The 25,748-nt window shown below is 43.6% G+C and overlaps 1 protein-coding gene across 2 annotated transcripts; it reads left to right on the top strand.

The window, feature by feature from the left end:
• The first annotated feature begins 3,609 nt into the window (after positions 1-3,609).
• LOC117886344 lies at positions 3,610-11,618 on the top strand. 2 transcript variants are annotated; one of them, XR_004647915.1, is made up of 7 exons: positions 3,610-3,911; positions 4,006-4,065; positions 4,323-4,667; positions 5,501-5,576; positions 6,288-6,374; positions 7,135-8,304; positions 11,552-11,618. XR_004647915.1 is itself a non-coding variant. In XM_034788067.1 (6 exons), exons 1-6 carry the CDS (start codon positions 3,737-3,739, stop codon positions 7,580-7,582), a joined length of 1,191 nt encoding a protein of 396 aa, XP_034643958.1. In that variant the 5' UTR covers positions 3,610-3,736; the 3' UTR covers positions 7,583-8,573. The 2 variants fall into 2 exon arrangements, 1 of the variants encoding a protein (XP_034643958.1); XM_034788067.1 differs by lacking the exon at positions 11,552-11,618 and having other exon boundaries at positions 7,135-8,573.
• Positions 11,619-25,748: the final 14,130 nt, after the last annotated feature.

Genomic DNA, 25,748 nt, shown 5'->3' on the forward strand with positions numbered 1-25,748 from the left:
TATGCATTTTGTTTGCTCCAGTCTCCCTCTTGTTCTGTGCTATAACATGTCTTTGCTCCCGTGTGTAACTGCTCTGGGTTATCCTCTGTCTCCAATAAACCTGCCTGGTGTCTGGAGGACAGCGCTGCTGAGTGTCGTTGAGGCTGTCAGAATCTTTGTGAGCTTGTTAAAGGCTTCCTATAGCCACGGCCCATGCAATGCAATGATGCTTGGAACAAAACCACCCCAACTTTCCATTTCAGGGCGTAACCCAGACTCCCCTCCCGTTCCATTTCGCTGTGTGACCAGAGGCACTAGCAGGGCCTTGGGCTCCCCTCGTGTTTGCCATTTTGTTCTGTAAACTCCCATTTGGAAGATGTACCCAGGCCAGCGGTGCTGGGCTTACTATCAGTGTGCAGTACAGATGCTTCAGCTCTGTACATGCCCCATCAGCTCCTCCCCTTCTGCCGGATACTCCTGGGGCACCTACTATGTTGCAGGAATCCAAGGCAGAGTACCCGACACCACGGTGGTTGGCGTGAGAGAAATGCTATTGATAATTCCAATACTGGAGAGGAAGGATGACCTTGAGGTTAAGGAGCTGAACTAGCACTCAGGAAGTCTGGCTTCAAATCCCAGCTCCACCGTACACTTCCTGTGTGATCGTAAGTGAGCCACTTAATCTCTCTTTGGCTCAAATTCTCATCTGTAAAATGAGATAATCATAGAAGTGTAGGACTAGACGGGACCTCAATAGTTCATCTAGTCCAGCCCCCTGCACTCAAAGCAGGACTACTCTACAACTAGACCATTCCTGACAGGTATTTGTCTAACTGGTTCTTAAAAACCTCCGATGGAGATTCCACACCTCACTGGACAATTTGTTCAAGTTGTCCAAACTAAACCTCCCTTGCGACAATGTAAGCCCATTGCTTCTTGTCCTAGCCTCAGAGGTAAACAAGAACAATTTTCACCCTCCTCTTTGTAACCTTTTATGTACCGTTATCTTGTCTCCCCTCAGTCTTCTCTTCTCCAGACTAAACAAGCCCAATTTTTTCAATCTTTCCTCATAGGTCATGATTTCTAGACCTTTAATCATTTTTGCTGGTCTCCTCTGGACTTACTCCAATTTGTCCACATCTTTCTTGAAACGTGGCACCAAGAACTGGACACAATGCTCCAGTTGAGGCTTAATCATCCTGGAGTAGAGTGGAAGAATTACTTCTCGTGTCTTGCTTTCAACACCCCTGCTAATACATCCCAGAATGATGTTTGCTTTTTTAAGCAACAGCGTTACGCTGTTGACTCATATTTAGCTTGTGACCCACTATGACCCCCAGATCCCTTTCCACAATACTCCTTCCTAGGCAGTCATTTCCCATTTTAATGTGTGCAACTGATTGGTCATTCCTAAGTGGAGTAGTTTTCAGATTGTCCCCTTTGTCTGTCTCGTCAGTTTTATTTGTAAGCTCTTCAGAGCAGGACTGACTCATGTTAGGTGTTTGTACAGCACCTGGCACAATGGGGCCCTGATTCAGGCCTCTAGATGCTACTGTAATACAAATAATAATAACAGTGGATGGAGCTGTCCACTTACACTGGAAACTAACTTGTGCAGCTCCAGTCGTAAAGGAAAGACTACATAGCATTTTCACAGGGAGTATTCTAAGCAAAATTAAGAGAAAACAGTTGCCTGTTTTAAATAGAAGTCAGAGCAGAATGACTTTGAGGTTCTAGTCCATGAGGTGTGTGGTTCTTTGGCAGAAAGAAGTTAAGCATAATTCCTGCTGTGTGCACAGATGACAGAATTTGCACTCTAAAAAAGAGCAGTGATTTGCAGTGGTTTGGGGCCTATAAATTCTCTCATTGGCATGCGAGTTTTAACGTGATCAACACTTTCCACTCTGCCTTTGCAGGGGTTCATACCGAGTTGGCTTTCTTTGTGGAAAAGCCACACCCACATTTTCTCGAGCATGCTTAAAAAGAGATCAAGTCATGCAATAATACTAGTACTCTTATAGAGAGTCTTTCATTCATGCATCTTAAAGCACTTTACAAAGGAGGGAAGTGTCATTATTCCTATTTGACAGATGGGGAACCTGAGGTACAGAGATGGGAACTGACTTACTCAAGCTCATCCAGCAGGCCAGTGATGGAACAGAACTAAAATCTCCTGTCTCCTAGTTCATGGCTAGCCACTGGGCCACATGGTCTCTCCGCTGACCACCTAGCCTGGCTGATCACAGGAGAACTTGTTTCAAAGTAACTTCTGATTTTTGGAAGAGGGCGGTGTGTGACTTTGGCTGTTTGTGCCCAAAGTACGCTGAGCGCCGTGTAAGAGAATTGGGCGTTTTCAGTGCAGTGCTGTTGCCGCATGTGCAAATGACCAGTGACATGTCCGAACTTTCCTTTGCAGTTGTCATGAAAGCGGACACGCTACATGAGCATGCAAACCAGGCACACAAATGTGCATTCACTTTCCTGAAAATCTGGGTTTGAAGGAAGTATTTGGCTTTCCCCCATCCCACAAAGAACTTAGCTTTCAAATGTTGTTTGCAGTATTGCTCTCACTCGGCGGGGGTAGAGCATGCCTTCAGAGCATAATATTCTCATTCCTAGGATATTTCATTTTACTCCGAACGGTCTATTGGGTTTGGCTAAAATGCATGTAGTTCCTTTTTGCTTTTATCTTTTGTGTTGCCTTTCATGTACAGTGGGCCTGATTCTCAGCTGATGGGAAATTGCCATGATTCCATTGAAGTCAATGCAAAGTATTTTATATAGCACCAGACAAATAGCTCTCACTGCTCCGGCCAGCTCTGGGTGGCCTGAGATGATACATGTCATTGTTGGAACTGCAGTTTCTCTTTAAAAAAAAAAACCAGACAACAACAACGACACCCCCGCAGGCCTGTACCTGTAGTTGCTTCAATGAGCAATCTCCAGGAGAAAACTGGAAATGTTCAGTACACACAATGCCGAGAATTAGAGGAACAGCAGAAAGGAGGGGAGGGAATTTGTTGCAGGGACAAGTGTTTCACGTGCTACTCTCATCGTCAATACAAATTCCCAGGTGGGGTTTGCTTCTGTGCTCCTCCCGATCACGGTGGGCAGCGTTTTGGCATGCGACTGTACTCCAAGGTGGTCCCAGCATTGCCAGATTACAAATACCCGTGCGAAAACAATCTGCTGTCAGGAATTGGAGAGTGGTTACAAACACTCTGGCCTGGTTATTTTTGTAATTCTCGTGATTTGTAGGCATTACCAGAGCACTCCCCGCTACAGCAGCTGAGCTCCCAGTTAACCTGATTATCTCCAGGACATTCATGCTGTTAGCATTATTTTTGCCCTGAAGCAAGTCCTTGAATAGATGCACAATATTTGAATTTACTCCTTTTAATGAATGACCCTCAGCAGTTCACAAACTGCTGATAAACACGCTGCATTCATCAGACATGAACAAGGCATCATAACAACACTGTAAGCAAGCAGTGGTCACAGGTTTCACTAAAGCTGAACGCACTTTTCACAGTGAATAATAGACAAGGTTTTCAAAGATGGATGTTTAAAGTCAGGCTCCTAAATTGGGCACCCAAATAAGAGGCCTGATCTCCAAAAGTTCTAGGCAACCAGCAGTTCCCTCTGCGTCCCTAATAATTCAAGTGGGTATGCTCGGGAACATAGCTCCAGCAAGGGTGAACTACCCCTGGCATGTAGTCGTGTTCCTTCTCTTCTCTTCTAGGTGGTGCGGGTTCAAATGGCTGCCAAGCTTTTCGTTCTAATCAGCTGGCCAGATGGCAGCCGTGTGATCAACATCGAAAACATCAAAGAACCCCGAAAGCCATTTCATCGCTACATGGTGGGGGAGCAGGTGCTAGCCCGCTGCCCTGGCTTCAGTGGTCTGTACTGGGGGGTTGTGGAAGGCATAAGCGGTAAGTGATCATTATCCATCCTAGACTTAGGCCTGTTGGGAGCAGCCTCTAGAAACAAGTGAAATGAACATTGAAAACCCTTTTCTTCCAACAGAGCATAAAGATATCTTAGAGAAAAGGCTGCAGGAAAATAGACAACTCTTTGAGAAGCTAAGTAAGTATGGAGTTTTGCACAGGAGGATTAATATACAGCAGGCAGTGTATTTCTGGAGGAAAGTAATTAACTATATTAACCTTATACCCCGGTGTGGTTTTTTTAAATGGATGGATCATAAATATATCCTCATCCCATCCCTTATGAATCGTACGACAGCGTCCATGTAGTAAGGACTGAGAACACTGCTGTGGGATGTTGCAATATATGTCATTGTGGTATTGCCAGTTACCATACGTGCCCCATCTTACTTTCAGAAGAAGAACCAGCAGTGCACAGTGGGCTGCCATCCCAACCTAAAAAATCAAGGAAGTCTTTTCCAAAATGGATGCCAGGAAGTTCCTCTCGCAAATACAGTGATGACAGGAGCTTCTATGTCAAACCGCTGGTCGGGGATGAAGACACAGGGCTCCAGCGTGATGCTGCCATCTCTTCTGTCTTAAAAGAGAGGTGCATCCTGACTAGCACAACTAGATCCCACTGCACAATGTCAGCACCTCACCACTCTTCCCCGGCCTTCAAATCACCATCTCCGTTCTTGTCCCTGGCTGTGCCTGGAACATCCCAGAATGAAGAAGCAAGGCCTGGCACAGCTACCAGAGGTAAACCAGCTGGGATTATTGTCTGTGAATGAGTCAAATGTTTTATTTTATTCCACTCCTGTCTATTTTTAAATTTGAATGTTGGTGTTAGTGAAAAGTGTCAGACGGGCTCTGAATTCCTGTTTCTCTGCAGCGTGGGCTGCAGACCAATGCACATGTGCTTTCCTTGGGTGTGAGAACAGTAATGGTGAGAGTTGAGTCCTTTCCATCCTTAGTGTCTCTTCTCTGATGGGGCTGCTCACCAAGGTGACAACTCCGTGGTAGTGGCTTTTTTGTGATCCAAAGAACCCTGAGATCGCCAGCTCTTTTCTCATACGCTCACAATTCTTTCCACACAAGCCAGTGAACCACACTCCTAATATAATGTATTTGTTTAATTAATTATAAAGTACCCAAAAATGTGCTGACCTGAACATCTGACCTGTTTCAGGTTTACCTATCAATTCATCCATACACACATACTAAACCTCCCTGAAAGTAACAATCTTGTTTTCTGTGTATTTGTCATTTGTGCTGATGACTACACTAGTGTCCATAGACCTTTTCACCTTCATGAGCCATGTTCCCCCTGCCCAGTTTCTTCACTGATGGCACAGTGCCTTGCTAAGGATATTGTGGTTGAATTTCAACTATATATTGTGACGAGGGTTTTTCTTTCTGCCTGTAACAAAATTCAACAGTTCAAGCCAAAGACAGCATGTTTGAGTCATGCTGTTGATAGTTTGGGAACATCAAGCAGAAGTACTTAGATGAACATGCTCTGGAGACCAATGGATCCAAGTGATGACAATTTCACATCTGTCTTTTGCTTCCTGCTCCAACCCTCTTTCTAGATTACATCACCCTGACAATGAAAAGGAAGTCAGATGGCATTCTAGCTAAGTGTCAGCAGCACATCTGTACCAACAGGTAATATTCCCATAAGCAGTAAGGACAGTGAAGGTTTCAAAGTGCTTCTCATAGTCTCCACTTGTGGTTCAGTAGCTGAGGTTCCATTTCCTGATGCTGTTTGGTTTGTCCTGCCTTGTTCACAGAACTTTGCAGACAAAGGGGAGTTCCAGGGGATCTGGGACAATTGAGGAGAGCTGCCTATTCCGACCACAAAGGATCCATGAAAGACAAAGTGGAAATTGGGGCAGCTCTTCCTGCCCTCTACATAGAGCCAGAAACTGCCCTCAATTACACCAGCGTAAATCTAGAATAACTCAATTGAAGTCATAATTAGGGCCTGAATTTCCACTGCCCCGCACCCTATGTAATCATTTAAGTATGACCCAAACCATGAATGGCACTATTCTGCATCCCTTTTGCACTTGTTTTGTAAGAGACTATACACATGTAAGCTAGTGGGGAATCAAGTCCATAACATATAATATGTATTTAAGTCACTGATATTTTCTATGTAAAACACAAGGAGTCACATTCATCTGACATGCTTGCCCAGTGACATAAAGTATTGCGAGATATTTACCTTGTTTACTTGGGATGCCACATGAAATTGGAAGTTGATGGGTTTTTACAAAATGCTGCGTTCTACACTTTAGACCACAGAGCACTTACGAAATAAATATGAAGCATCTTCTTCCATTGCTTATTGGTCTGTTTGTTTGTTTTTTCTAGCTGTGATGAACCAAAGACTGAAGGTTCCCCAGAAACAGATGATTTTGAGGTAGTTCAGAAAGATTTTGGCCCTGGTGAAATGGAAAGGTAATTAATGAAAGATGAAGTTACAGATACCTGCACATAGCTACATTTCCCTCAATACTCAGAAAATAGAAGCATTCAGATTAGTGCTACCAGACAACATGCAGCAATTGTTAGAGCCCAAACCATCAACATGATAAGAATCAGGTTGAAGCCTCTTTCAGATTTGAAGGTTTATATGCTGGTATCATGATAACTCGGCTTCAAAATATTGCAGCATCATATATATCTCAGCTCTCCATCATTTAACCTTCAGATTGACCTCTGTCCCACCCAAACATAGTTCTGTCTCACTGTTGTTATTGTTACTTGCATCAGAAATGTGGGATCATGAAACCAAGTCTATAAACTATTTTATTCTAAAGCTCTGAATCTCTTATCATGGCATGATTCCGGCACTGCACTTTTCTGTGTTCCCGTCATTGCGGATCTTATTTCATACTGTGCGTACCTGCCCTCTGGAACTTTGAGAATAGGAACAAAATAAGAAAAGACCGATAACTCCATCTTAAACTTTAACCAAAGCTTAAAGCAAAGTGAAATGGAAGGTCAGATCATTACATCCTCACCCAGGCAAACTCCCATTGGCTTAACTAGTACCAGGAGAAAGTCTGCTCTTCCCAGCCCAGTTTTTCAGACTCAGGTAGCTTGGGTATTCAATGGGCAATGCATCCTGAACTGACACATCACACCCATTGCTAGCTGAAGGAGAATGGCGCCTTGTGGCAGGCATGCATGTTATATGCTTTATTTTATTTTTTAGGTCCGAGAAGATTGAACAACTGGAGAGAATCATAGTAGATCTCCAGCAAGAGGTCCTCTCCCTGAAACGGAAGGTGCAGCGGCTGGAGTCACTGTCCTTTCAGGAAGAACCCCATAGGCAGCAATGCGAGGTGGTGGAATTGTTTAATGGCTACACAAAGGAGCATTTAAAAGAGGCCATCCGATTTGACCAGAAAATCAGCACCGCCTGCAAAACACTACTCTACAAGCTGTTCACGTCCGACTATATACAGAGCCACTCCATCACAGGAAGGAGAGGGAACACCTTTCGGGAGGCTAAGCCCATGATGGATGAGCGGTGCATCAAAATCATTAGGGTGTTACTGAAGCAGAAGTTTGGGGACCACCTGAGCGACACAGTAATCACTGAGAAAATCCAAAATGTGCAGAAAGCACTCAGGCAGAAATTTAAGACGGAATGTCTCTGAGCAGCATGTGAGTCGATGTCTCATTTCCTAGGCAGCGCCGGAATCTGGAATACAATGCGCTGAGCAGCCTTTCCAAAAAGTTGCTTCACTTTTGTTGTTTTGCTGATTCAACCCCTGGATGATTTGTGGGAGCTCGGCAAAATATCTGCTAGAAACAACACAAACTATTTGTGGCTAACACTCTGTTTGCATTCACACCCTGGGAGATTTTCACCCAGACTTTTCCAAGTCTGGCGTCATTTTACAAACCCCTCAGTTTTGCAACTCGGGCAAAGGAGTCTATGTTTTTGTTCCATTTGTAATGGACAACTTTGGGGGAAAAAAGATTGGAGATTTCAATTGAAGAAGCCCCCAGAAATATGGATGGGTAATCAAATCTGATTCCAACTATTCAAACACCTCGGGTCTGAAAAATGATGCTGAAAATCTCACAAGAAGTAGGTTTTAAACATCCACACTTTCGGATGTGTGTTCCAGACTGAAACGCTCACTCAGCCTTCTGAAGTTGATCCAGCATTGCTACCGCTGCACACACAGCAGACAACTAGTATTTCCGATCCAGCTCAAACGAAGCTATAACCTATTTGCAGACTTGCAAACACCAACTTTCACCTTTTCACTAGTCTCTGTTTCCTCACCTCCTCTCAGGTTACTGAGGCGGTAAACAAGGCAGAGAGGGAGAGGTCAGAGGGAAGCAAGCCACCACTCACTGAAAGGGCATGGTGAGACACTTTCCACTTATCTCTCTCATAACACGCAAGGCAGTAAGATGTAGATGCCACATTCAGCCTTGTAGTGGGTCAGAACAAAAAATGTCACCTCTCGGGGCAATGAGTGTAACCTGAATAAAAGCAATACACGTGAATTGTACATGCAACTTAATGGGCTTTGGGCCCAGCTGATCCTCACATGGGATTTACATCCCTTTCCTCATTCAACCTTGCTTCTCTCCTCTCAGCTGCAGCCCCCAGCTTCTGCCAAGGATAGAGCACAATAAATCCAGATGAGTGTGTCTGAGAATTTCCTCTGACAATAGCATGGGAAGGCTATGCTATCAGAAGGAAATGCTAGCTAGTGGGGTTTTTGTTGTGGTGGTTGCTTGCTTTTATTTGTATTGTTCATAATGCAGCTATATGGAAGACGCAGTTAGAATTCATCCAAACTATCACAAATCTACCCAACAATAGAAGCTCAAAGAAGCTCCCTCCCCCACTTAAATTACTCTTTCTTTCTTTTGTTCTTTTGCTCTTTCAGAAAACAGATTTTTCTACTCAGACGTGGAACAATTCAGTAGCAACAGTGTAAGAGGGAGAGCACTTGGCTCTCTACAGCTGTCCTCTCCTTTAGGAGTCAGAAACATTACTACCACAGTCACTATTATTCATTATTATTATTATTATTATTTATTTCAAGTACCTTAGCTCTTGGGAACCCTAGTAATGGACCAGAGCCCCATTGTACTATATATAAGCACAGAGAAAAAGGCAGGCCTGCCCAAGGAGCTTACAGTCAAAGTTCCCATAAAAGAATAAAACAACACCCCAGCAAAGGCATGTCCAGAAGTAGAGCTGTGCAGAGAACAGAAATTCCATTTCACAGATTTGGAGAGATCAAAAATTTGTTTTCGTCCTAATGAGGAACGAAACCCGAAAATTTCAAACCTGTCCATAAAAGAAAATTTTGGGGAAAAAAAAACATTTTGTTTCAACAATAACCTATAATGTAATATAAAAAAAAAATCTGAAACCAAAAATCATTTTGAAAGGAAAAATCAAAACAGTCCCCTTTCAGAACTTTTTTGTCCTGATATTTTTCTCCAGAATGAAAGTTTGGCAAAATCGACAGGATTTCGCAAAATATTTCCATTTCGGTGAAACTGAATTCTCCAAAGGAAAAGGATTTTGTCAAAGATTTTCAGACCAGCTTTACCCAGCAATATTTGGCAGTATTGCCTGATTGCTGGAGATACGTTGAATAGTCCAGTCAGTAACCAAGGAGGTTCTATAAGCTCCTCCAACACAGCCATCTGTGCACAACTCCATATATTACAAATACATTATTAGAGGTTGTCTATTCTTTGTATGGATCTCATCCTCAGCATCAGATGAATTTGTTCTTATTATCAATGTCAAGACCTACGCAATTAGGGACAAATGTTCTGCCAGTTTCCAAAAATATGTCCACAAAAGGCCAAATGGATTAGTCTGAGTCATCCCTCTCCAATGGTGTGGAACATGGAGCTCGCTCATAAACCAGGACTCCATTTCAGAGGTGGTTCAGTTTCCTGCGAGAGGCTTTGCTTTCGGCTGACATCACTGTTCTGTGAAAAGTCCCAAGAGATTTTTCATGATAATTGATCAGGGGGGATATTTTGAAAGGCACAGATGGGAGATGGGGGCCCAACTGCCCTTGTGCCTTTGAAAACCTTCCCCCAGGACGTCACTTTGAAGTCTCCTCAGAAAGATGGTGCCTTCAGCAACACGGTGTCTTTTAACACTTCCGTGATCGGTAGTAATGATTCAAGTAGAAAAGTACTGCCAAGTTGGTGACCAGTGCCACCTCCTGAGTCAATTGGGCTTTTCTCCAGAGTATCCCACAGATGGTCTAACTTAGCCCTAGAAGCTTACTTATTGGGAGCTCATCAGATCATGTGCCAAGGTGCAGCCTTGAAAGCCAGGCAGCAAATGTTATTTATGGAATTACTTTTTCTTTCCTCCCATACTGAGCCCCACATCCTGATCAACGGAGGGTGATGCAGAACCAGAGAATGTTGTTAATTGTTTTTTTAAGGACATGTTTCTAGCCGCCAAAGGCCCCTGTAACAAATCAATCCCAATTTGCTTCGGGGGAAACAAATAGGTTGTGTAACCTTTCAGCACAAAAGGTCACGTGGCCGATCCCTTTGAGGTAAACTTCACTGTCTGATATGTTCCCTGACGGTCAGCAAATGCGCTCAGAAAATGGCAGCTGTTTCAGCCCCCTCCCATCTATGCAAAGCCCGCTAAGTCACTAATAAGAGAATGTTCAAATGGTTCCCTAACAGCAAATAAAAGGTGTCCTTATCCCCTCTCCGTCCTTTGAGAAATGGTTCCTGGGGCAGAGTGGAGAAGGAAGACACAGGTGCCAGTTCATTTTGAGGGTATTGTCAAAGGAAGTCAGCATTGCTGAGATAATTGGATGCACTCACAGACAGGTGACCCTACAGGATGAGAGCAGCACCCAATAAAAAATGCAGTTAGGAAGCCAGTAGTCTCACCAACATTCACTCAGGCTGCTTGATACCTCATCAGAGAACATCACATCATGCCAAGCGGTGTCATTGTTTAGTGCTCTAAGGGTTGGGAGAATAGAGGAGGAGGAGGATGTATGTCAGAGCTACTTCAATGAGGAATGTTCAAAGCCTTTCAAAGCCTACGTCCCTCCCCACTTCTCAAAAGACCTCAACTGAATTATGTTCACCTTCGACTCTAACAGCAACATCAGAGTTAAAGTGAGTGTCTGGATGGGACTTTTGCTAAAATACACAGGATACTTTAATCCATAATCTCAGATAAGACATGGCTCTTAACAGGGCTCTTAGCTACTCTGGGTGCAGAAAGGTCAGAATTGTAGTGAAAAGGAAAGGCCAAACGCAGAATGGATTTAGGTGAGTTTTGTCATTCATTCAAAAGCAAGGAAGTACAGCCCCTTCCTTCTCATTAGAACTGGGAGAAATTATTTGGTGAAAACTTTTTCAGTGAAAAATGCAGATTTGGATTGACCAAACCGAATAGCTTCAGTCAGGGGAGAAAAAAAATTCTGAAAAAATCCAAACATTTCATTTTGACATTTTTTCAATGAAATGTTTCAGACTTTTGCTTTAAAATGATTTTTTTTTGTTTCGAAATGTCCTTCAAAGTTTTTTTTTAAAAGATCAAAATGGAAACAAACTATTTTTGACCCTAAATTAATTTGTTCTTTACTTTCCAGTTCGCTGAAGCATTTGGAAATTTCTGTATTACGGCTGAGTTGGCCACAGATCTGCACACAGTTTTACTCCTCATGCAACCTCCAGAATTAAACTGATGCCTCAGAATCTTGATCTTCCTCCTCCCTCAGCGAAACCATGAGGCAAATCCAAAGGTCATTGTCTTCAGAGTTCAAACCAATTCAGACTGAAATGTGGGGTAATTGTCAGTTAACTATGAACCGAGCGGGAAATGAACTTCTTATGCCTGCTAAAGTTCAGATTCCAGCTGTGAAACCCTGAAGTGGATTTGATTAGAACGCCCTGGTGTTCAGGAACTGTGACTCAGTGGCATTTTTTGGATGATAAGACACTTTCTGACAATTACCAGGACTCTTGACCGTTTTGATGCATCATTTCTCTGCAGATTTTTTTTTCCCTTTCATGCCTCCCTTCCCCTTGTCTTCCCCGGGGCCAGTGAATTGGCCTCTGAAAAAGAACGGACACAGATTGGGCAGCAAGTGCTAGAGAGAGGGGCTGCCAAAGGAGAGAGGGGTCTTTGAACACATTGGACAACCCTCTAACCTGCCTATGAGCAGCTGCTCAAATAAGAAAAAGACAAGTGGCCCGGTGATCAGCTCTGGTTTAATAGTCTATGTCCTCCATCTTTATTTAAGCATTTGAACATTTTATAATGTTAGATTTAGGTTTAAGTTTCATTGTAATACTTTTGGGGTTTTTTTTGTGCATTGGCCTCAGGCTAAGTTGCATTAATAAACGTTGCTTTGCTTCTCACCTGCCAGCTTAGAAAATCTAATTTATATAAACACGATCTCTGAAACTTGGACTAAGTAATAGCCGGGAGGGATTTTAGGTCACAGTAATGCTATTAGCTAGATACAATCTCTGGAACAGCAATCAGAGCCTTTTTCTAGCTGTAATGTTTTTATACGTTTCCGATGTTTGGGAATGACACAGCATTAGACCGCTCTGATTTCTTGTTCAATGCCATTTTTTTAAGGCCTGCATGCACAATGGAGAGGAAGCCTAATCTAGGGGCCAGCACACTGGACTCAGGGTCCAGAAACCTGGGTTCTCTTCCCAGCTCTGGCACTCACCTACCGTGAGACCTTGGGTGAGTCACTACCGCTCGCTATGTCTCTGCTTCATATCCAGTCCCTGTGTCTGTTTAGAATGTGACCTCTTTGGGGCAGGGAATCTCTATTACTGTGCCTTTGTGCAGCCCCAGAACAATGGGGCCCCGATTCCTGATCTCCAGGTGCTACCATAATAGAAATAATAATAATATAATAACCCAATACTCTCTGCTTTTGGAGCAGCAGCCCATGTATTTGTGGTGCTCCACAAGGCAATCCCAGACAGCCTGCAGAGCTTAGACCATACACCATTGATCTGTCTTTGAGCCTGGGAATTTTTTTTTCGTTGTAGCCCGGTTACAGATTTCCAGAGACTCTTTTGACTTAAAGAAAATCAACAAAGCCCAACTACCCTGGTTTGTCTCTTTTCTTGTCACGTGTTCCTTTGCTGTAAATTCAGGTGTAATCAGCTGGCAGACCATGCCAAAAGTGATGGCAGAGCGAACACACAGAAGGGCTGGAACACATAGATACATCTAGAAAAGTTAGAACAGTGAGGGCCACTGGCAAGAAGTGAGGGAATTAGTGGAGAGGGACATAAAGACTCCACATGGGAAGAAATTAAACTTACAACATAAGAGGGACATACCCAAGCACTAAATCCAGTTTGTTTTAATACCTTCTTCACAGTTTTGCCCGTGCGACTCTTTCAGTTAACCAAACACTGTAGTTGCCGCAGAGAAAATGCAGGTTTAGGACTGGGAGGAGGGATGTTCAGGAATGGGTCTCAAGGTCTGAGATCTCAAGATTTCACCATAGGAAACAGTCTGAGAATCACAATCACACAGTAACTATGTAAACCCATCCGCATCCGCACCGGTTTGGAGTGCCCACGGGATTTTCTGTACTCTGTTTAAGGGGCTCCTAACAAACATTTATCACTTTGCCTTTCAGCGTTTGTGCTCTGTGAAACCCATGGACCAGCGCACATTGCTTTAATGAAATCATTTAAAATGTAGCTTATACTCTTCCCGAGTTCTTTATCCATTCTATCCAGCCAGTGGTATTAGGGTGCTTTTATGCAAATTCCGTGAAGCCAATGAATCCTTCTACTGGTACAAGTTGCTGAAGGCATTTGCACGAACCTCAGCTGTGTCAGAACTCAAGGCACAAGAGACAGCTAAAGTGCCTCGTGCTGTCAAACAGTAATTCTTTATTTGATGCCGATAATGACTTCTTTGTTTTAATGAGTCTGTCTCTCTCATAACAATGTAGAATATTTAATATCAATGTAAGAAAGTGAGAAAAATTATATAAATACATATATATATATATTACAAATGCACACACATACATTATATATTTACCATATCTATTTTTACCTCCTTGCATTGGTGTTCAAAATGTATATATGTGTGTGTGTGTGTGTGTGTGTGTGTTGCATTGTACATATACATACCTGCAATTGTTTATCATTTCAAATAATTTTTTTTCTAAAATCTTTTGTGACTATGCTTTGGCTGTACTTATTAATCATTCATACTTTTTTATAAATATTTCTCTGGCTATAGTATATTCAGGTTGACAATACCTATCTCCTCCTCTTTCCAGCTGGAGAGGGAAGTAGGATGGGGAAGATAGCAATACATACATTATTATAGAAATTAAATTAAATATACTGCCAGCTCTCTGTGTGCTGAACACACAAAGGAAATAAAAGGTACTTTCATAAAATCTGGGTACGAATGGTCTGATAATGGCTATGAATTATATTCACACACTCAGACACATGCAAAATGAAAAAGAATGAATTCTATTATAGAATGACTGTTATCTTTCCCCTATTCAGCAGCCTATACCAACATGTCATAAAGGTTTCAAAACCAGATGGCATATTTTGATGGAAATTGGAGTTGTATATGTTTCCTGTGTATGTTGATTAGCATATGTAAAAGCATTTCAAGCACTGTGGGTGAAATTCTGGCCTCACTGAAGTCAATGGAACTTTTGTCATTGACTTCTCTGGGATCAGGATTTCACTCCATAGGTTCTCTGTTGCCTGCTGCAAATCTGCTGAAGTCAGTAGAAATGCACCAAAGATTCAGTTGGTCCCATGGCCCGGTTCTGCATTCCTTCTACACTGAGCATTCCCATAGGCCTGAATGGGGATCTTAGGAACGCAATGAATATAGGGTAGGGCCCAATACAGAGAAACAAAAAGAAATTTAGCATTAGTAGCATAAGAATGAAATCAGATGTGTATAATGGGAAGAAACCCTGCTGAGTTTGGACTTGATGCTTGAAGGTTCTTAAACATGCGCCTAGCTATAAACATTGACTTCAATGGGACTACTCATATGCTTAAAATTAAGCATGTGCTTAAGTGACTTGCTGAATCAGAACCTTATTCAGGCCATCCTAAACAAGAGCCAATAACATCTTTATAACATCTTTAAACCATTTCTTTATACATGAATTTGAATTCTGTACATATCACATATGATACATTATGCTGGAGCTGGTCACAACAGCATTGTTAAGGTTGCATGTTATGTGGGTGTGTATTAATAACTTTTTCCTAATTTTTCTCTCCTTTTGGCTCTAATGTGCGATGGGAGACACAAGTTAATTGGTAACATGGCATCATTCTTTCTTTCTTTCGAAAGTCTCCAATGTTCCTCTAGAAACAGTACGCCACCAGCCGTGTTTACACATCTCTTAGATTGTCTAGAGTGTCAGCTCACATTTGGTTCACGTAGGAAACACTTTATTTTCATAATGTTTTATTGGGTAATGTTTTGTTGAGAACTGGGAATTAGCTGCAATAATGAGAGTTGCATGCCTGATTTAATGCCTAGGAAATTAGCACCCTACAAAGCAGATTACTGCATGAGGCTTAGTTACTTATTGTTTCTCTTAAAGATAAACAGTATTATTGACTGCTATTCCTTATGCAGGAAAAGAGAGGATGTCAGATATACAAGAGAAGAATCCACAGCAGAATAGAGGGAATATAGTTATGGGTTATAGTTAGGATACACTGTTATACTATCCAAGAGCCAGGTATTAATAATAAATAATAATGAATAGTTGTATCATGCTCACAGACCATATAGTTAGATAAGTTCCCACTGCCCCCAATAAGTTTACTATCTACATATTGCAGTTCTAAAAATGATCCTGTAAATGAAAGAATCAATCATTTCTGATGCACAAAGATACAGGTAAGATCATAGAATTCGTTGGGCAAGCTTCATACCAGGTATAACTCCAATGACTTCACTGGAGATACATTTGACTAATTGTCCATTATGGCTTAAATCAGGATTTGAACCTCCATCTTCAGTGGGAAGAAGTGAGCATATTAACACATACCAGTGGCTCTTTCTTTATATAGGGAACACATTTTCCCTTTAAAATACTGTACATTGGAACAGTTAAGGCACTCAGTGAGCCTGCACTCTTGCACGGGCATGTTCTCACACCATTGGTCAGGAACAGTTGGAACTCATAGCAGAAGCATGAGAAACCCATTTTCACCACGCTTCCCTTCCACTCAAATTTCATCTCAGTGTAGCGGCACATTTACACCCCAATACCATGCTTAGCAACAGTTCCCTGAACAGCATGTTGGGGTATTACTTCCCTTCCAACGGAGGGTGGTAAGAGATTTGCAGCGATCTATTTTTCTTGATCCTGGAGTTTTCTCCAACCTCACAAATCATGATCTACTGTGGAAAAAAATGGTGCTGTCTCTGTGTTTGAATTTGCTTTTAATGAAATGCTGTGGAATGGAGAAATCTTGCTAATACTGATCAGGATGGGCTCTATCCAATGCTCACTGAAGTCATTAAACCCACTGACTTTAACAGGCATTGGACCAATATAAGAAAGGCCTAATATTCCACTGTTAACCATCTGATCTCGTAGCTTTTAACATTTCTATGAGTGGTTCAAAGGTGCTGCTTTATAACCACCGTGCTATAGAAACCCCTTTCAAGAACTAGAAGCCTATTTCATTTCTTGAAAGGTAAGTAGTGCAACTAACTTGAAAACACCCACCAAGAAAGCTTGCAAAAATTTCCTCAGAACTGAATCTCCTTACTTCTTCTCCTGAGAACAACCAATTATTTCTCCCCACTCGCTTCCCTCTCGAACGAAGCCAAAAGCATATTGGAGATACTGCCTTTCACTCCAGCTTCTCTGCTGTTTCCTCTGTTGTCTTGGCTGTCAGTTGAAGACACAAATGTCATTATTGTCTAAGGAGAACCCTGGCTTTTAGCGGGAAACAATAAATCAATCATTTTATTGGGACTTGTTTTGAAAGAACTTTTACAACAAATAGAGCTTGCTCTTAAACCCATTCATTCATACTTTCATAATACATACTATGGGTCACTACAAAAAGTAATTTTCCCTCTGCTGATACGCGCACCTTCTTGTCAACTGTTGGAAATGGGCGACATCCACCTTAATTGCTTTGGCCTCGTTAGCACTACAAAAGTAATTTTCCCTCTCTTGATATTCACCCCTTCTTGTCAACTGTTGAGAATAGGCCACTTCCACCTTAATTGCTTTGGCCTCGTTAGCACTGATCCCCCACTTGGTAAGGCAACTCCCATCTTTTCATGTGCTGTAATATATATACTGCTTACTGTATTTTTCACTCCATGCATCTGATGAAGTGGGTTTTAGCCCACGAAAGCTTATGCCCTAATAAATGTGTTAGTCTCTAAGGTGCCACAAGTACTCGTCATTGTTTTTGCTGACACAGACTAACACGGCTACCACTCTGAAACCTGTCACTATAGATTTATTTCATACTGTGCTGCTTGGGTGAAGAGCATCTCTTTTCTGAGAAGAAAACTTCCCAGTAAGAATCAGGAACAGCAGGGAATTAAGTAGCACCGGTTTCTGATTTCCGATGCAGGCTCTGAAGGCTTGGGTTTTATTGTATGCTCTTTGGGACACTGCCTGTTTTCCTGTATGTGTGTAAAAGCTCCTAGGGCCAGATTTACAAAAGTATTTAGATGCCTTAAAATTCAGACAGGCACCTGGTGGGATTTTCAGTAGCGCCAAAGCAGGTAACGCACCTAACTCTCATTGATGGCAATGGTCCCTGTTTTGGGCGCCATGTAGTTAAATAATTAAGTAATAATAACAACAGTAATTAGTATTATGCTGCAGATTCTGGATGTCTGATTTGCCCTTTGTTTTTTTAGGGATGGCCTTGGTCAGATCTGCCCTGGGACCCCATGCTTGCAACGTAAGTACTGTAACTGGTTGGCTGGCTATGAAAATGAAAGGAGGAATAATTTACTACTCATGCCTCCCTGTCATCCAGGAACAGTATTGAATGCAACATGCATCTCAAACGATTCAGTAACAGTCAGAGATCTGAAACCTCATGCTGATTTCAGCTCTATTATCTCTCCAGGGGCCTGCCTGCATGGCCCCACAGTTTGGGCTATGGGGGTATAAACAGCAGCACACACTAGCTGAAACAGGACACAGTCAGGGCCGGCTCCAGGCACCAGCCGACCAAGCACGTGCTTGGGGCAGCACATTAGAAGGCGCGGCCAATGTTGGGGTGGCGGGGGGCGCTCGCGGTGTTTTTGTTTTTTCCGGCCGGACAGCGCGGGGGGTGTTTCGGCAGCGCAGCGCGGGCTTTAGCGGCGCCGGGGGGGGGGGGGGGGGGGGTTCGGCTGCCCAGCGCGGGGCTCGGGGCGGAGGTTTGAGCGGCGGGGCGCTCCAGGAGTTTGGGCAGCCCGGCCCGGCGCTTGGGGAGGGGCGGGGGTTTCAGCAGTTCAGCGCTGGGTGGGGGGGGTCAGCGGGGCGGCGCTCCGGGGGGGGGGGGGTGTTACGGCCGAGCGGCGCTCTTCTTTTTTTCCCTGGGGAAGCAAAAAAATTTGAGCCGGCCTTGGACACATTAATATAAACTAGGTACCTTTTAGTTTGCGCTCGCAGGGCCTACACGGAGCGGTGACAGAGCAGCACGCTAGTATGTGATGTAATTTACACACCTGTAATCTGAACTGCGGGGCTGTGTAGACATGCCCTAGGTTTCATCGAGGTTTTACAAGGGTCACTGTGACGGGGTATATAGGCCCCACCCGGCAGCAGACACTAAAGAGTTAATGAAGAGAGCAATCCCGCACTGCAGCTAAATGGCTCCTTAGTGACAGCGGGGATAAAAAGCTGCAACCCAGTCAGAGAAGGGTGGGCACTGGAGAGGCTGAGAGCCACTGTGGAGGCGCTCCACAGCACCGGATAGGAAAAAGCCAGCCAGCCAGGCCGGTTTCCTGGCAGAAGGATTCAGGGAAGGTTGCCAGACAGCAGATACCTGCAGAGGCCGTAGGTCGGAAGCAGCCCTGGAGGGTCAGCAGGAGACCTGAGCACACATTCCTTAACTGCCTATAGAGCCATTGAAGGAGGGCAAAGACTGCCGAAGCCCCATATTGGGGCTGTCCCTCCTAACTCAGGCTATTAAACTTTATTCCCGGCCCTGTTCTGACTTCCTTTTGTCCCTTCCCTGATGAAGAAGGGGGAGGGAGATGTCGGGTCCCGGGAGCAGCGAATGGAGGCCCATCACACGGCCACTAGGACCTTGGGGTGAGACTCTTTACTGCCCCAAAAGGGCTGACTCAAACAATCCAGCCGGAGGGCTGGAGCCATAAAGAGAGGCCAAGCTCTATAGGCCACCTGGTCCCTAACAAAGGGAAACTGGGGTAAGACTATCAAACGCTCAACCACAACGGGGGTGCATTGAAGGGTCAGAGGCCTGACTATGGTCACCCGTCATTGTGGTATCTGAGTACCCTGCTCTCTGGAAAACAAACTAAGGGCCAGGTTCTCAGCTGGTATAAATTGGTGTCGCTCAGTTGAAGTCAATGACGATTTACAGCATCAGAGAGTCTGTCCCACAGTGCCCACAGTAATAATGGATGGATGAGATGCAAACTCAACATTTCTCATCTGATTTCAAGTACATCACAGTGTGTGGCCCCCCTTGGGTACTTCCACGCCCCCACGGCCCCCAAACCCAGGTGGAGCAGTTATTGCTGCTGCTTCTCCAGCCTCCACCAAACACCAAATTGCCCTGTTCTTTTCATTCCCTCTGGGGCATCTGGGATTGGCCACTGTCGGAAGACAGGACATTGGGCTAGATGGACCATTGGTCTGACCCAGTATGGCCGCTCTTATGTTCTTATGTTCCTAACAACTAGGAGGAAAACCGACTAGAGGGGAAAACACCACTTCTTACCTCTGAGGATTCTCCTGACTCCCACTAGCCCGGAATGTGTTCATGCGTCTGGAGAGTCCAGGTGAGGGGGAAGAGGTCAGAGCGTGAGCCAGAGGACACTGGAGTGCACAGAACCACCGAGTGACTGCAGCGGGACCTCCTGACGTGTGTCATCCCGTCAAGACTTGTATCCCGGTGACTCATTGTTTTGGTGAAGACATTGCGACTGGGTGGCAGGAAGTCCCTCTGCAAGTGTTCTGCGGCTCTCGGCTCTGGAGATTCCGTGAGAAAACCGCTCTCAAGGCTGACGGCCCTTAGAGACTATTATTGGGAGCTCTCTTTGGAACCCAGACCATTCTCATTAGTGCTGGCTGAAATATTCAGTGCAGATGCCTGTTTGCTGGTAATCAATCAAATCTTTGTAAAGGGACTTTTTATGTGCAAGTATTTGCTGAAGAGTGTGTATGAGCAACTGTCAGCCTAGACGGTGTTAGAGACTGTGTCTCTTTGCTGTTTGTTATTCCTGGGGTGGGATTCGTCACCTCAGGCACACAGTATTGTTTCTATTCCCAGATTCGATGAATGAAACTAGAAGGAAAGGAATGACAGAGCGAGAATAACAAATAATGAATATTCTTGTTTGCAGGCAAATACAGGTGTTTGTAGGAAGCGGAATCATTCACTAGACAGCCTGTGAATGAAAGCCGGTGCTCAGAAATGCTCATGAACAGCAAATAAGAGATCTAGACATGGCCAGGCTAAACCAACCATTCAGAATTGGAACACAATGTTCAGGTGCATGATTTTTGCAGTATTTGACCAGCTCTAATTCTCATAGGGCCTGATCCAAAGCTTAGTGAAGTCAATGGGCCTCTCTCTCTCCTCTCTGCCTGTCTTAGGTATTTCCTAAGCCTTAGCTCCATGTATTTACATTCTTTGCACACAACCAGTCAAGCCTAGACCAATGTCCAAGCTCTGGAAATGCCGCATGAGATTTTCAAAAACACTCATCACGTTGGATTGAACATTGACTTCAGCGTGAGCCCAGTTAGTCCATTGACTTCAGAAGGAGCAACTTTAGGCTAACAGGGAGCACTCTTTGGAAATCCCACCCTCTGTAGTCAGTATTTTACTTCTTCAGCTAGTAGAACTTGCCTGAATTTCATCCCCACAATGGTAAAGGCAATTCAAAGGCATAGAAGCTACCCACTCCTCCCTCTGCAACCGTACAAAGGAGCTTGCCTTATAAATGCAGACTAGTACTCCATGACAAATGGCCTGCCAAGTGGGATTAGATGTACATCAAGCTTTTTTTCTTTTTTTGGGGGGGGGGGGGAGAGCCATTAATTCTGTTTAGAAAAAGTCATCCAAGCTTCCAGGTACAAGGAGATTATCCTGACGTTTCCTATTAAAATTCAATGCCTAACAGTGACAGCTCCCAAGAATTAGCTAGAGAATAACTTATGCTTCAGCGTATTGCTTAGTCCTGAGGGCCTGCCTGCCCGAAACTTTTAAAGGAACAAATAAATGCAAGGTCAGCCCTCAACACATGCCCTGTTTGAATGTAGGTTGCCTGATTATTAAAAATAAGAAACAGCCCTAAGCATGATGTCAGTAGGGAGTGAAAGATCACTTTGAGCTCTTCAGCTTGCTACCTCTTTTATGAATAATTAGACTGAGAATTTGATTAGGCTAGAATGGCCGGTTGAAATATACCCAGGGAGTGAAAATTGGTTCTCTTTCTCCATGCTGAAAACTGGAAGGAAGGAAAGAAAGAATTGATGAAGCCCTTGAACTCCCAGTCACCCCACGATAGGCACATGTAGGGTCTAGTCCTGCGTCATTGAAATCCATGTGAGTTTTGCTAATTATCGTCAGTCGGTGCCCGCTCAGGCCTGCAGAACCTCCAAACAATCAGGAGACCCTGCTGAGATTGTTTTTCATTTCATGGATTTCCCACTTGGAAAATATATTGTCAGAAAAATACAATCTTGATCTCTCCAGCTGGCAAAATAAAAGAGCCCCTGGAACATTTTGGCATCAGTCACTCATTTTAAAATCCTCTGATGGTTAAAAATATGTCAATGGGCCAAGTGCGTGGGATGCAGTTACAGGGGCGTGAATGACACTTGAGCTGGGACCAGTGGACCTTCCTACTTTTGCATTTTATCTTCTCCAAATAATCCTGCTGTTCATCCAGTTGAAAACAGAGGCCGTGGCTTTTCTCTACTTTGTGGTTTTCCTGATTTAGTGACACAAACAAACAAAAAAACAGGGAAGTTTCTGCTTCTCCCCCACTGCCAAATGTTCCTTGTCTTGTCGTAATGTGTAATAACGTGTCATGATTTCCCCCCCTCCACACAGGCTATTGCTGCTGAAAATTGCTTTGGTACTTTGAAGCTGTCACTCACTGTAGACATTAACGCTTTCTGTACACCAGAGAAATAAGCCCCATCTTGAAATCTTTATTCTAATCTGACGCCTTTATCTGATTATGGCATCTAGTTCTGAGCAGCAGACACTGTCTCATCTCACAAGGTACAGTGACGATGGGACAGGGCAGGGTTTGCTTTGCTGTTGTCCAATGTACGGTATTCAGTTTCGGGAAACTCCTCATCCATTAGTAAGATCACACCATCCCAGCTTAAAAGAGTCATAACCAGTTGGAGAAGGAGCTGTAGGGGTTTTTTTCTGTTTTTTTTTTTTTTTTTTTTTAAGTCTCTGGATCATTTTTAGAAATTAAACCATAGCCACTACTAAAACTGCAAACGTACATGCTTACTCCACTGTTTGAGTGATTGCAATCCAAAGAACTACGGAATCCACACCAGTGTTTGAATAGCCGTTCTCATGGGCTAGGACAGCGCAGCAGACAGCATCGAAAATGTACAGTTTCATCGGAGTAATTTGTTTACATGTTGCATTCCCCGCGCTTGCATTTGTTTGTGTCCTTAATAATTATTATACAATCCCTACCTTGTAGGTAGAGATTTTCATCATTAAATCTCAAAGCTAATTGAGATTGTGAGTAGAGCTGGGTGAATTTTTCAACCCAAACTTTTTTCAGTGAAGAAGAAAGAGTCAGCAACGCTCAAATATTTTGCAAATTTGTGTCAATTACACCAGATTGTTTCAGTCAACCCGCCCAAAACGCAATTCCAAAAAAAACCCCAAAGTTTTATTTTGAGATTTTCTAAATGAAACGCTTTGATTTTTCAATTTGAAATGACTTTTATTTTGAAATTTCCTTTAATGTTTTAAGTAAAAAAAAGGGCTATCACCTGCTTAAGCAGCCATACTCCAGCATGGGGAAGAGGTAAACAAGAAATTTATCAAATTTCCTTGTGGCACCTTGGAGACTTAGTGCTACAAGGACTTCTTGTTGTTTTTACTGATACAGACTAACACGGCTACCCCTCTGAAATTTTATCACAGAGATGGTTCAAACCTCATGTCCACAAGAGACTGCGTGTCACCTGCATCCCAGCTGGGGGTAATCAAAGAAGGGAGAGGGGTATAAGAATAAGGGACAGTGGCCTCCAACTCACCTCTCCTCCTCCCATCTCTCTTCTCATGACATCAATGAATACCTGAAGGACACTGAATTAAGCGGGAGGGGCCCCAGGCTGAAAGCAGACCCAGCCCATGAAATGTACTGCAGTGTATGGTGAGGAAAACCTTCGCTTTGAATTCTGTTCGTTTGTTAAGTTAGCCATTAGCTTGCATATTACTCTTATTTTCTTTTGTAACCAATCCTTTATGCATCATCACTTGTAATCACCTAAAATCTACCTTTCTGTAGTTAATAAATGTATCTTATTGTTTTATCTTAACCGGTGTGTTTGAATTAGAGTGTGTGGGAAATTCCCATCAGTGATAACAAGGCTGGCGCAATCATTTTCCCTTGATGAAATGATGGACTTTCTATGAGCTTGTATTGTTCAGAAGGGTACTGAGCAGTACAAGACGCACATTTCTGGGGAACAAGGCTGGGCCTAGGGATTTTCTAGTGTTGTGCTGTATGTAATTCATGAGTGGCTGGCCATAGCGTTAATGAATTCAGCTGGGAGTGACTTTGCATGCTGAAGGCCGTGTGAGTAGGCCAGGAGTGGAGGTTCTGACAGCGAAGCAGGGTAAAAGGCACCCCAGGCTACAGAGCTAAGGGGACACAGCTGTTCCATGGTCCAGATTGTACCCTGGGTAATATCACAATATTATACACCCCCAACCCCCATTTTCTTCAGGACTGAAACCCTGAGTTTTCAGAGTAAAATTCCTTCCCGACTACTCTGAACTTGTGTCCTGAAGCACGAGAGTTGATGACCAGTATCTTAGCTTCTGTAATGACATTCTGGTGCTCAGATATGACAGTGATTGGGAGCACAGAGATACCAGAATTAAGGTATTATTGCTCATAAAATTAATGAACCCATTTATAACACCAGCCATGTTGTTTGAATTTACCATGCCCTAGGTGACAACCCGTGGGTGGGTGGGAAATAGAAACTGAGTGAAATGCATGAGAAGGTCATGAGTCTTGTTGGACCATAAATAACTTGCAATTCACCATCAGTGAAATGAAACAAGTGCTTGTTAAGCTAGACGATAACACATGGAAACACCTCCACATTCGTTGACTGTGGCACTGCACAGGCACTCGAGAGTGAGAAGGATACACAAACACATGAAGGGGTTGTGATGACATCAAGGTAACCATGAGAGCCTGGCTCAAGTGTTTTGTGTTGCTCTCAGAATCTGGAGAGGTCTGGGGTTTTTGTGGTGGTTGTGGGTTTTTTCTCCCTGAGTCAGAAAAAACAAATTGTTAGGGGAAATCAGAAAGGGATGAGACTATGCCCCACACACCTCAAGTTAAAATCTGCAAGCCTTCATGCTGCCATATGCATTGAGAATGAAACACAGCCTGTATCCGGCTAGCACAACATTTTAAAAGTAAAGCAAAAGTGAAAAAGCCTCTCTTCGATGCACATCATAATCTCTGTGTGTGTCACAGAACAAGCCTCTGCTTCCACCTTGACAGCCAGCAAAAGGGACATATTTTGTATGCTGGGCAGATAACACCAATACTTGCCTGGCAGTGGTGTGGATCCATTCACTGGAGACAATTGGGCAGTTTTTGTCTAAATCCCTCTTGCATATGCATGTGAAAACAGCAGGTCGTATTAACGCCCCACCACCCCATCCGCTCATGCCATGCTTGAAGCCTGAGCACGTTTATATAAATGTGATCATAGGGAATTCTTTCATGGAATCATTTATTTCACCTAGATCACGCCAAGTGGACTTTGAACTAAGATTACGGGGACATGCAGCACATTGGCGTTTGGCTCTGAGTATCTGGAGTTCTACAGAACAGTTACCCCGCATGACACAACAAAAGGAATCAGAGGCAAAGGTCATTTCAGCAAGTTTATGCTTCAGCGACAATGTGCTGGAGCTGAAGTGCTCTGAATGCAGGCAGAAGGTTTCCCATGTTATGGAAACCAGACAATGTAGTGAAAACTGCCCCTTGGGCTACAGTGTGGAGTTTTCTTCTTCGAGTTAAGACCATGTGGTGAAACAGCTGTTTACCAGGATGTCCTAGAGGAGACAGTGACAGAGAGTTCTGGGGCACCTTACAGACTAACAGACATATTGGAGCATAAGCTTTCGTGGGTGAATATCCACTTCGTCAGAGACAGGCACACAAGGGATTTTTCTTTTTTGTTTAGCTGTTTTGGAAGAGATGCATTTAAAGGAAAGGATATGGAGCCATTTCTTCTTGCTTTGGCATGGAGGAAATGAAAATGGCCTCTTTCCTCTCTCTGGGTTAAACAGACCAGTGTTTAGTGGGGTTTTGCACAGTTCCGGGGAGCGTTTGCA

This window comes from Trachemys scripta, chromosome 12, assembly GCF_013100865.1.
Source record: "Trachemys scripta elegans isolate TJP31775 chromosome 12, CAS_Tse_1.0, whole genome shotgun sequence".
In the NCBI taxonomy this organism is placed as follows: Eukaryota; Metazoa; Chordata; order Testudines; family Emydidae; genus Trachemys; species Trachemys scripta.

What these genes read in the sequence shown, in the direction of transcription:
- LOC117886344 (XM_034788067.1), top strand. Translation starts at nt 3,737, where the DNA reads ATGGCTGCCAAGCTTTTCGTTCTAATCAGCTGGCCAGATGGCAGCCGT. An exon ending in CAGCACATCTGTACCAACAG is followed by an intron (nt 5,577 to 6,287) that starts GTAATATTCCCA and finishes TGTTTTTTCTAG; the next exon opens with CTGTGATGAACCAAAGACTG. An exon ending in GGCCCTGGTGAAATGGAAAG is followed by an intron (nt 6,375 to 7,134) that starts GTAATTAATGAA and finishes TTTATTTTTTAG; the next exon opens with GTCCGAGAAGATTGAACAAC.